This window comes from Lissotriton helveticus, chromosome 2_1 (assembly GCF_964261635.1).
Source record: "Lissotriton helveticus chromosome 2_1, aLisHel1.1, whole genome shotgun sequence".
Lineage (NCBI taxonomy): Eukaryota > Metazoa > Chordata > Amphibia > Caudata > Salamandridae > Lissotriton > Lissotriton helveticus.
Genome location: NC_136059.1, coordinates 2132953240 through 2132966112, shown reverse-complemented (window position 1 = coordinate 2132966112; position 12873 = coordinate 2132953240). Strand labels below are relative to the sequence as shown.

At 44.4% G+C, this 12873-nt stretch overlaps 1 protein-coding gene across 1 annotated transcript in view; it reads left to right on the top strand.

Moving 5' to 3' along the window:
• Window positions 1-12873, top strand: part of AGA (aspartylglucosaminidase) — a 311611-nt gene that overhangs the window by 18245 nt on the left and 280493 nt on the right. Inside the window, exon 2 of the mRNA XM_078677092.1 lies at window positions 10065-10218. Within this exon, the coding sequence (XP_078533218.1) occupies window positions 10065-10218 (154 nt within the window). The remainder of the gene's footprint in view (window positions 1-10064; window positions 10219-12873) is intronic.

Here is a 12873-nt window from a genome sequence, read left to right as displayed (position 1 = left end):
AGCGCTGTCTACCGGTAAACTCACCGCCGCCGACCCGGGAACCTCGAGAGCCCTGTACCGAGTCACCACAACGCCCGGCAACAAGGGGCTAGTCTACAAGCGGATCCAGGAAGAGCGAGGCGTCCCGACTCTGCCCCCCCCCATCAGCTGCTGCCGACGAAGAACGAAGAGAGACCGCCCTGACATTGTTGGACATAGAGCGTTGGAGCCCTGTTAGAGGCCAGTTGCCCTGGGGCCAGTTCCAGGTTGGGGGCCCCCGATTGGGGCACACTGTGTTTATGATGATTATTACCTAATGTGTTTATGCGCCATGATTCTGGCCTAATGTACTTTTACGTAGGAGGTTTGGGGCCTCAGGTGATTCAGGCGAAAGGTGATTTATGCATCCTCTGTTTTGCGTTGCAGGATCTCATGCTAACTTCCTAAACTTTACCAGCAGTTTCTGGTTGTGTTCGACATTTACTACATGTTCTACTTCTGCTAGTTCACTTTTTGACGGTTCTGACAGTGGCCCAATTGGCCCTGTCATGTGTACATAATCCACTGTAAATTATGCCTGGTGCCAGTTGGCACTGTATACATTGTATGATTACTATTCTAATGCATTTCTGATAATACAAAGGCTATTTTTATATAACCTTGTGTGGAGTTTCTTTTGTGGTGTGCCCAGTGTGTTGCTGCTGTGTGTGTGTGTTGCGCAAACGCTTTACACATTGCCTCTGGGATAAGCCTGACTGCTCGTGCCAAGCTACCAAGGGGGTGAGCAGGTGTTATCTTTGGCGTGTAACTCCCTTGCCCTGACTAGAGTGGTGGTCTCTGCCTGGCTTTAGCGCAAGCCTTAACCAACCAGAGATCCCATTTCTAGCACCTGCCTGTTAATATAAAAGATGCTGTGATGGTCGGACCAATCGCAAGGGGTAATGATATCCAGCGTGATGGTGTGTCCTTTGGTGATGATGAGGTCTAGCGTTTCTCCTTTAATATGGATTGGCTGGTCACAATGTTGTATCAACTCATGATCACTTAAGAATGATTTAAGGCATATTACATCTTGGTCATTAGGGTCAGACCAGTGAAGGTTCAAATCACTGAGGAAGATTTGGGACTTTTCGGAATCGACATTGGCAGAGATGATTAGTTTCAAAGCTTAGTCTAGACGAATTGTCGTGGGTAGGAGGCACTAAGAGGTCTAGGATAGGAGTGGAGGAGGGATTGAGACAAGTTTCGGTGAGGAAGATGATGTCTAAATCATTGTGTTGGATGAGGTCGAAGATATCGGAGGCATGTTTATTGGCTGAAGCAAAAACAACAGGTGATGGACAGAATGCAGAACAATGTCATACATTCACCCCAGTACAGAGATCTGGGCCTAAATCCATCGTTTTTTTTGCTCCGAATGTTTATTGGCTGACCTGCAGTTGAGTAGTAAGCATTTAAGTCACATGGGGTAAAGGGGGACAGAGTCTGGATGATGTTCACTCTCATGAGGTTGTCATTACTAATGACTCTAAGATTGTGAGGGCGTTCTCTGTTCGGATTGGGGAGGCTGGCTTGAATTTGCCTCGGAGGGAACATGTTGCGGTCTAGAGAAGGCGAGTAAAAGTTTAGTAGGTCATCAATATCATTTGGCGCAACATAGGTCTTCAACCTTCTGGGGCGTGAGGGGGCATTAGGTAAGGGTAAGGTTTCCGAGATATGGGGGGGGGCATTCCAGGGCGATTTCTACCACTGAGGGGTGGGGTCTGGGAAAGTTCGCCGAAGAGAGGAGGGAGCTGATCAAGGGGAAGTGTTAAAGTGAGAGGGCTTTCAGTTCATGAAGTTCAACCGGAAGAAGGTGCAACTGGAGAGATATATTCTCCAGGTGTGTCACCACTTCAGTGCTGGGTGGGGGTAGAGGTTGTGTTGGGAGAACTGTCGGATAGCAGGTGCCTCGATATATGCCCTGGGAGTCTTAGACGGTGATGCGGAATTCCGGTGTTGGGGGAGTAAGTCATTAGGGACTTGCGGTGTTCCAGGATGCTTGGATGAAGAGGTTGGCAAAGGAGAGAGGGTGGAAGGGTCATTAACCAGTGAGTCAGGGACGGTCCGGGTTGAAAGGGTTTGACCAATAATGGTCGGTGGCAAGCAATTGCCATGTCTCCGGTTTATTGCCATGTCTCCGGTTTAGCGGGTGGCGTGGAGAGAGGGCTGAAGGATTATTAGATGCGTATTATTGTAAATTGCTTTAGTGGTTCTTTAAACTAATATGGCTGTGCAGTGGCGTCTTCATACTTTAACTAAGCAAGCATTGGCCAAGACGACACCATGGCTAAAGAAACAAACAAAAAATGGTGCTATGATTTAGTGGCCACGTCATTGTGTAGACACAGCACCATCCAGCTACAAGCGCCTTTTTATTCTCTAAGTTGTATCGGTAATTTAAAAAAAAGACTACTTTTTTGGGTGGGGGAAGCAACACAAATGACATTGGTGGGGGAAACAACATAGGGCTTGGGTGGATGAAACATCGCAGAGGGAGCAGGAGATGGGAAGCAACACAAAGGGCTGGGAGATGGAAGCAAGATGGAGAGGGGGGCTGGAAGTTTTGCAGCACAAGTGCAGTAACATTTTATTATTATGCGCTTACTGTCCTTACTACTTCAACCATACTGGGCCTTTTACAATCAGGGAAACTGCAGCATTTCCATATATCACAGAGACAATGACACTCTGACAAATCTTTCTCCGCCGATAGGAGGGGTGGAAATTAGGATGTGCCAAACACCTCATTAGCTGTCTTATGAGAACCATTAATTGGCAGCCGACTCAAAAATTTGACACCAGATTTAGATAGACCACTCTTAAAACCATACTGTAAAAATAGAGAATGGCAACGGAAGACCTAACTTACTGAAGAAGTTGAATTAGAATTACACAGACCAAAAGAAATGCAATGCAAAACAGAAGAAGTAATACTTAGTGTTCTGACAGAGCTCACAGTTTCTGTCTACAACACATTCAATCTTCAGTAAACAGCACGGTTCAAATGGAAGAACTAACAAGATTCAATAAGAGGCTCAGACAGGTATTCAATTAATTTGGTTATTGTATTAAAGATTTAAAATTCATGGCAATAAGTACTCTTTTAAACATTTCTGTAAGGAGTACCACAGCCTGTATAAAAGCGGCGGTAAAGCTCTGGGCCAACCTTTCAATTTTCTTTAGGTAAATGGTCCTTTGTTGTAGCCTGAGAATAGAAGGGGTACAGACCAGTTTAGATCCATAAACTGTTTGACTGTACATTAAGGGCCAAATTATGAGTCTGGTGGTCCTCGGACCACCAGACTCGTGGTGCACCGGCAGTGGCAGTCTTCCAGCCCCCGCATTCTAATCTTGGCTGTCGTGCCACCCTGGGATCATGGAATCTGCCAGGGAACTGCTGTTCCCTGGGGGTGTTGTGGCAGTCTTGAGGCAGTAATATGCTTGGCAGGACCTCCCTGCTCCCGCGAAGCATATTACAACTTTCCTCACCTCCACTTGTTTCAGGGAGGTCTTTCCTCCATTAAAACAGTGGCGGTGAGGAAAGAAAGGGGGCTCTACAGTGGTGCCTCACTCCATGTGGATGCACACAGTAGGGAACCACATGTGCCCCCCTGTGTGCATGCACCCCATGTTCCAGCACAGCATGGACTTCACAGTCCATGCCATGCTGGAACTTCCTTTGATGTTCATATTGCGGGGCCTATTTTATAGGCACCGCAGTGGGACCGCCAAAGGAACCGCCCGCTAATGACTAAAAAAGTGGTGGTGTGGCTGCGGTCCTTGAAAAAGGATTTATTATAAACCCAAAGCCAAGGTAATATTAATCCGAAGCAAAAATATACTGTAAGTACACAGAATTATTTAAAAAAATATCAAATCGACGTACAATATTGGTCCTTAACAGCAAAGAACAAATCAAGAATTCTGTAATTGCAATGCAAACGATTAAGAACAAAGTCTGAATATTGGACACATGGTTTCGATCCTTCTACCCATACATGGGAAAGAATTGCAGTATTTAACTATCTCTACACTAAACTAAGAGTTAAGGAAGCCCTATTAATCCAGAAGGAAGAATGGGTGTCAGAAGCAGAACTTCTGAAGAATTTCTGTAAGCAAAAGCTCATGTATAGAATAAAGCCACACAATCAAAAGTCAGGAGAGATTGTACCACTCGAAGTCTAAAAGACATCTCTCTGAGTACAAGGTAAATTCACTGATAAGAAACGCACAGAAAGTTCAAGACACATGACCCCACACTATTCAGCCTCAATATTTCCATTTCTCATGAAGAGTCCAAGCGCCTGATATAATACTCCCATGTTCCAGACTTCGCTTCTGAGACATCCTTGAATTCCTCCCTTCAACAGATATCGCCAACTGGTAGCACTCCCTTGTTCTTCTCCTTAAATGTAATTAACCTTGTCAGTTTTTCCTCGCCTCACTATCATCAAATACACATTTTTTCACTAACTAAGAATGCTTTGGTCTGCACTTGCTAAAGGGAAAAATACATCACAAACAACTTTCACAGTCAATGTTAAATGTCCCAACTGTAAGCTTGAGGCCCGTTAACTTAGCAAGTTACTTTCAAAAGCATGTAATTGTGCACTGCACATACAATCCTGTAAAATACACTAATTCATAGAAGGTTATTCATCTGTATTGCACTTTCGCACATGATTACACTTTTATTTATTAGAACAGCAACTGACCGTGCTCGATTGTGCTGTAAATATTCGGGAAGCTGTGAACCCTTTCACACATGTCTCCATAAATTCCAAATTTTCTTAGGTATATGTGGTCATACATTTCATATCAAGCGTTGATGTGAGGCTTATTTTGGGTTTCTGGAACAGTCAGTGTTTACTGAGCACTAAGTTCACAGTATGGGTATTGTCGTGTACCATTTGTGTCCCAGGGCTACAATGCTTGTGCTCTTCAATTAGGCAGAAAGTGTACTCCCACAAGGCATTTTACTCTTCTAGAAAAACGATAGTAAGCAGTAAGGGTTTAGTCCGGAGTCTCTGAGGGTGTTTGATATATTTGACATTTGACATTAGGTAATAGATTTGTTTTTATATACCCCATGGTATCCTGTGGAGCTTTGTTTAGATTGACTTGGGGAACTCCAGTGGGCTCCGATCTCAGTTTCAGAATGACAGCTAAAGTCCTTCTAAAGGGAACAGATATGCTATAATTCTGTACCCTAGTTTGTTCTCAGAATATTGCTCTGGTACCAAAAGGTTGAATAAAAGGTTGTCATCCATGAAAATAGTCCAAGTCTATTCTAAAAGTCGCCACCTCAACAAATGTCGAGCCCAAAATCTCACCAAGCAGGGTTCCACCAAATAAGTATTTAAGTGCTTCTGGGTGTCTGATAGCTTGATGACTCGATATCCAGTCACTAGGATTCTGTTGGGGACATTTCCGTTTAAATTAACTCAATATACTATTTAAGAATTCAGCCAGACCCTTTACTTTTAAATACGGTACCGATGAAATTAATCTATCAGCTCCCACTCTGATTACCCAAGGGTACTTTAAACTTTCGGATCATGTACGCCTGACTGATGTCAAAATATTCAGTTGGCGGGGTTACCTGTGTGACTGAAGCACCCACTATGCAGACTCTTGAAACAAGTGCTAACTGTCAATTGGTCAGTTTCACGTTAGACTTGACCACATATTTAACCTGCAATATCTCTAGAACCGGAAGTTCTAGAAAGAGGGTTTAAATGATTCCAGATTCAAGTCACCACACCCACCAGCCGGTGGAATTGGAACCCCGTATAGTAGGATGAGAAGGGCAACTAATTCTTGGTCTCTCTTGAGTTGTACAAAGACATAGGCACCCTGAAGGCATCGACTGAGTTGGGTTCGATGTAGGCACACCACTTTTCTTTTATTTATTGATTTATTTATGGGAGCAGCAGGACTTTTCTAATAAATGTTTTCATTTATTTATAAACCATTCCTTTTCATTGTTCTTTCATTCTCTCGCTCTGCATGGTCTTGATTTTGTCTCGATAGTGCTGTAAATGTTCGGGAAGCTGTGAACCCTTTCACACGTCTCCATAAATTCCTACGTAAAATGACACACATGTGACATTTGCTCCATTCCAGACTGTTAACATAGCAGTGGGAACAAACTGGAAGAGGGGATGAGAAAATAGACACTCGTAGCTTTTGGGGATGCAAATAAAGACTTGGCAAACTAAAAATTTTCAGACACTTATGAAACACTATGAACTCTACTTTTAGCAGAAACAAGTGGAAAATTGCTTCTAAAATGGGGATTAGAAACTCTGAAAGTCTCACCTTGAATTGTGAGAACACAGAGACACTCGCCACCAGAGCATATTTCTCCTGAGGGATGAAAAGGCATAATTTTCTTCAAGATTTATAGGAGTACAAAACATGGTGCCCAGACCTTGTTAATCTAAACTTTTAGATTAGGTCCTAATCAAACCATATGCATAGGTATTCAGTCTTCTCAGCTGGGTGAGAGTGATTCAAAATGCCGTCATCACAGAACTTGTTAGAAAATATTTTTCTTCCCCAAAAATCATAATTTGTAGCATTTACCTAGAGAAAATTGGCCATCCACTCCTGGAAGACAGAGAAGCAGTGGCGATGGTAGCATATGGCACACAAATTACCTTGATCATATTTAAATAGCATTTAGATTTCATAGGTGTATGAGATAGTCTTCAAGCCAAAACTACGGAGGTCATCTAAAGGTTTGTCATAAATGTTAAATGGGAAGAAATGGGAAACAGGCTTGCATCATCACCCCTCTCTAGCAAGCATCCAGAATCCCTTCTTCTGACAGTGAGGAGGGACGGGCTAGGTCTTTGTGAGTTGCTGCCCAAACCTACATATTTGGGGTATTGTTTGAGTCGTCTAAGTGGTGTGCATCTAAGTGGGATTGCAGTCATTTGTCCATCTGCATAACTAGTCGGCTGTGCCATTAGGTCTGCTTAGGGTCTTGTGCGGAAGGTAGTTTCCTAGGTGCTAGTCTAGTAGTTGTGGAGGATATGTCAGGCTGGTAGCATTGTGGAGTGCTTAAATTGGTCTGTAGGCCTCACATGGGATTTGGAAATCCCTATATAAATACTAATAGAGAGATGTATGTTTCCACTCATGTGGCATTTGTAGAACATAAAGGCAGTAAAACACTGTACATTGTCAAAGGCAAAAATTAGTCTAGGGATCTCCAACCTTTTTTGCACTGAGAGCTACTTAAATTCAATGAAACGCATCGAGCGCTAATATTATTATTAGTGCTGTATAATTTCAATTTTTTTATATGTATATTAATTCATCCAACCAAGGAAAAGCTTTCTAATTTAATAAACTGGGCTGCACACAGGTGAGCTACTCCGAGGTAGTCAATGAGTAATTAAATAGGTAATAAGGCTTCTGGGAGCAGAATTAGACTTACTGCATCATGATGTACTGTTCTTTCAAGAAGTGGGTCTTCAGCTCCTTCCTAAGTTGGAGTAGGGTTGGGGAGGCCTTGATAGATGTAGGGAATTTGTTACATAGCCTTTTTTTCTTCATTTTTACACTTTGCTCCAGTCTGATGGCGTCCTGTCTGCGGGTGTGCCGATAGCCGGCGTAGGTGATTAGCTTGTCAGCCAGATATGCATTGTGCTAATTATGATTGTTTTGAAAAAGATGCAGTTGGCTTCTAAGATGTTGTGGTCTGGTAGGGGTGCTTGTTGGGATCCAAAGGAATGGGGGCATGTGATAATGTTTATTCAGGCCCAGGATGAGTTGTAATGGGGTGTGTATGATGCAGTTAGGGAAAGCTAGTGTGGAGCCTCGGAGACCATTAAGCAGGTTCTTGCCATCCTCCCAATGCGAGAGCCTGGAGACTTGAACAGTAGTTCTGAAGCTCTTTCTGAGAGGGACATTTTTGCTTTCTTTACTAGAGAGAGCTGGTACCAGACTGTCTCTGTTTTCTTGGAAATGTTTTCCTTGATGGTGATGTTGGCATTCAGGGTAAATCAAAGTCACTTGGTGTTGTGTAAAAGTTGGGGTTAGGACTGCCATTGAGCCAGGTTAGTGGTCCGTGTGATTCTATACTGATGCTTTAGTTTGCTGTTTCCTTCAAGTTGTAATTTGCAAAGGACAGCTTTATCCTAGTAATTTATGTCTCTAATTTCTCGTTCCCCCTGTATCTGTATCTTTATTTATTTTTTCCCTGGTCACCCTTTAAAAAAGTCTGTAAGTTCCTGAAATGATTTGGGTATTTGTATTAGACCGCTATTGGCAATAATTCACTTGGTCTCTTGGTGATGTGTAATTTTCGGCTCAAATGCACTACGCCTGTCTTCGCTTTGCTGCAGGTTGTCCTTGCATGCTGAGCCTGTTGACACGCTACTCTGGGACTTGTGCATGTAATCTATTATGGAAAGTGCTGTTGGCTGAGCAATGGCTGTAACATAATGGCATTATAAATCACCTGGACACCTAGATTAGATAGCAGCCATTTAGCAATGGCGAAACATTGGGTTATTCAAGTTAACAGTTTACCATCTCTAATGTGAGAAAAGAGCACATGAGAAGATGCTTTAACGCTGGCATTCTATAACACCAGTTGTCTGAAGGTAATGGACCGCAGTTGCGAAGAGACACCATATATAGCAACTGCATTTGTGTGTTTTGACAGAACAAGTATGGCTTCCTGCAGGGAGGAGGCAGGAGTTAGGGATTTCAAGGGGTAGAAAAGAGTGATTGAATTGAGAGGTCCTTAAGAGCATGGAGAATTACACATGGTAACTAGTGTCATGTAACATGACTAAAAGCTTAGGACTAATGTTTCTACCCTCAAAACATAAATGTATTTCTACCATCAGTGCAGACCCCACTGCTCACAGCCAACCTCCCCTGACCCCCACGCATTAGACCTGGCCCCTGCACAGATTCATCACAAGGGAGCACAGGAGTAAGACAAAGACCCCTTCAATGGCCCATCATCAGGAGAGGAAGAGATGATCCTACATCTGGACAAGTTCATAATCTGACCCCGAGCACATACTCCCTGTCCACCATTCCTTGGATTCACATCTACCTGGCCACACATGCGCTCAACAATATTTAATGGTGGACAGCCGATGACCCCTACTATTGCACATAATAGTTCAGTGTAAATGGTAATATCTACCCCACGTATCCGGGTGGCCAGTTCAAGGATTCTGTTGCTTGGGTGTAGAATGGAGGAGGAGGCCATCATCTAGTACCAGTCTGGTTATGAGAAGCACGCATTAGCACAGAAATGTGAAAGGACCCTTGAGGTTAGGGCCTTGGCCTGTTTCCCTCATCTTCTTCCACTAAACTTGCTTCTTTCATTTAATGGGCCCTTACAGACATAGGCAGTGGTTCCCAAGCATGGGAGCTAAGCAGGGAGGTCCTCCTTGCTTACTTACCTGTCCCAAAGCTTACATCTCACCTCCATTCTCTGCACACTCATTTTGTAGACTGCATTAACCCTAACATAGCCAACATGTTAGTGTCCATGCGTGTGCCTCATCCAAATGTTTTGGAGCCTAGATACATGTACTCTTACCATGTTGTACCAAGTGCTAGACCTTTGACATTCAAATCCAAAATAAAATGGCCTGTACTTTAGCATAGTTATTATCGAAACCTGTTAAAAAATGCACGGTTTTAATTTAAGCTGTAGTTCTGAAATGGTAAAATAATGCTGTCCTCCTAGCCTTTCTTTGTGTTAAGCCTTTAATTCTCTAATTGAAAAGAAGCCAGGTTTATATTTTAATAAATGGTGTGCAGTGTATTTTCAGTAGACTATTTCAATTTTGCAGTCCTGCGTTTACATCATTTCTGTTTCTCCACTTGTTGGTCTGTGCCTAGAAAGACTGGAGAGTGAAAACAAAAACTTAATTGATAGTGTTATACTTTTTCCCCCCAACGTATTCTGCTGGTTGTAAAGCACCAAAAGATTGGTATCATTATTTTCAATGATTTAGTAAACTTGCAAGATATGAGCTTCTTTCTGTTGGCATTGAATTCAGCATGGAGCATCTTGCAGTCCGGAGGGTCTTCGCTGGATGCAGTGGAGATGGGCTGTGGCCAGTGTGAGATCGACCAGTGTGACGGCTCTGTGGGCTTTGGCGGCAGCCCTGATGAACGAGGAGAGACGACTTTAGATGCCATGATTATGAATGGGTGAGCACTTTTCTTCTACCTTCCAGTTACTTTGGGGATGATATAGTGGTATTCTTGCATGCTTTATGGCGCATCTGTTTAAAAATGAAGTCATTTCTACAGAAGTAAACTGAACGCCATTATCAGTCATAATCTCTCCTGGAATCCATTCTCTAGCAAAAAGTTTCTGAAAACAATCAATCCCTTTCCTTGTGGTAGGCTCACAAACTGGTTCTACTTCAATCCATCTCGACAGATGATCGATCATTACCATGAAGTACCTGATGTGGCTGGGTAATATAAGGTATGAGCCTAAGAAGTCCAAACCCACAGGTTGCCAATCCCTGCGTGGACACAATGTGATGGATTCACCGGCATCTAGGAGTCCCACATGAATCATCACTCTGCCCCACACTTTTTGACATGTACATGACTTCTCTGGCTAACATAATCAGATCGTATGGAATCAAAAGCATCTTATACGCTGACTACACTTGCTCATTTTTTCCCTCTCAGACGACACTGACACCACCAAGACAAACTTCAAACAATGCATGACAAGCATGGTCAGTTGGATGAAAAAAATACTGCTTCAGGCTCAACACTGACAAAACTGGAGTGCTGATCTTTGGGAATAAGAGCTCACCTTGGGACTCCACCCGGTGGGCCACTCAACTTGGACCCACACCCACTCCAACAACCACGCTAGGCACCTAGGCTGCATTCTGGACTCCAGCCTCACCATAATGTCCCAGGTCAAAGCAGTCACCTCTGCATGCTTCCACATCCTCCGCATGGTACGTAAAATCTTCAAATGGCTCCCATTTGGCACCAGACGTACCATCACGCAGGGCCTAATTAGAAGCAGATTGGACCAAAACAACACACTGTACCCTGTCATCCTAACCTAACTTCTTCTTAGACTTCAGACCATCTAAAATGCTGCCACCAGATGCATCCTCTACCTCCCACGCCAATCTTACGCCACTCCTCAGAGAGCTCCACTGGCTCCCTATACAAAAGTGTGCCAGTTCAAACTTGTCACACACTTATTCTAGTCACTACACAACATGGTACCTGCATATCTCAATCACCGGCTTCACTTCAACCAACCCACCAGTCAACCTTTCTCAGTATCACTCTCACTCTCACCCGCACACGCACACCCTGCATCCACAGAAGCAAAGCGGTAGGCCTGTCATTCTCATACAAAGCTGCCAAATTCTATAATGTCATCTCCCAACTTATCAAGGCCTCCTCCTTAATTCTTGAATTCCTTAAGAAACTAAAGACCTGGCTTATCAATAAGTCTTCTTGCGGGACCATTGAGACTGCCTGTACTCTGGCCCAGCCTCACCACACACCTATTCAGCGCCTAGATACTCTCACGGTGGGACAAGCTGCACTCTACAAATCCTCCGTACCATACATTACATTATATATGGATATGATGGTTTTATGTGTGTCTGTGAATGGTACAATACATAGAAGTGTAGGGCTGGGGCCCTGGGGTAACCTTTTGATAAACATTTCACTGTAGCTGAAATTAAGGTGGGAACCTCTAATCACTCCCACAGACTGTGTTGTGGGGCTATCGGATTTGGAGAGGCTCCTGCTGTGATAGATTGGTTTCTGGAGTAAGAGAGAAAAGAGGAGAGGGCACTTCAAAAGGAATCAGGCCCCTAACAAACTTAAAAGACTCAGACTCTGAATCACATTTGGTGTCTGGAAATAGACTATAAGAAGTCTAGCCTGAGACCCCAGAAATTGTCGACTGTCAAGCAGCCAGTCGGGTTTGTTTGAGAAGGAGAAGCGCTGCAAGATTTCTGCCTGTGACCAGGAATGGGCGCCAAGGCATGCTTGGCTCTCAGGTAGCTTAGGGGACCACCTGCCCCGTAGCCTGGTGCACCAGTGCCTGTCTGCTTTCTAAGACCAGTCATCCCTATGAGGAAGAGGAGCGCACTGGAGGGAGTGCAATCCAGTGGAGGAATCCTATTGAGTGGATCCCTGTAGCGAGGTGTGAGAAGACGGCTGCTCCACTGATTGGGTCATTACCTGCGTGCTGGGAACATTCGGTGACCCCTGTGTGCCAGAGAAGTTCTGGCATGAAGTGAGCTGTTACCATTGCGGCATTGAACGGTTTGTTGCTTTTTTAAGTCGGCTACCCCGTAAGTCAGGTGGGGCGCCGTGCAGATTGATGCCGTGCCTATTGGGCTGTAGCCCATGTGTGGTATCAAATCAGCGAACCCGTATGCCAGGTCGGGCCGCCATGATGCTGCTGTGCCGTTTGTGCCAGAGCCTTGCTCAGCTGAGGAACTGTGACCCTGTATACCATTGCCACTGGGACCAAGCAAGAAGCATTGTCCAGTCGAGACCATTGACAGAGGAAAGAGGGTGTTATGGTGGCCCTAGTTGGCCTGAGCTGTTACTGAGGCCCAGTACCAAGATCGTTGAACCCCCACCTGCGGGATGAACCGAGGAACTTACCCAGCATCAGAGATACATTGAGAACCCCGTCATCCCCCCCACCCCACCCACCCCCCTACACCCCCCAGCTGCTGCAGGACAGTGTGTGAAGGAAGTTGGGGACAACTGAGCTAAGCCACCTGAGCCTGGCCTGCTGTTTCATCCCCTGCGAAGGGAGCTCACTCAGATACACTAGTTGCTCGGATCCTG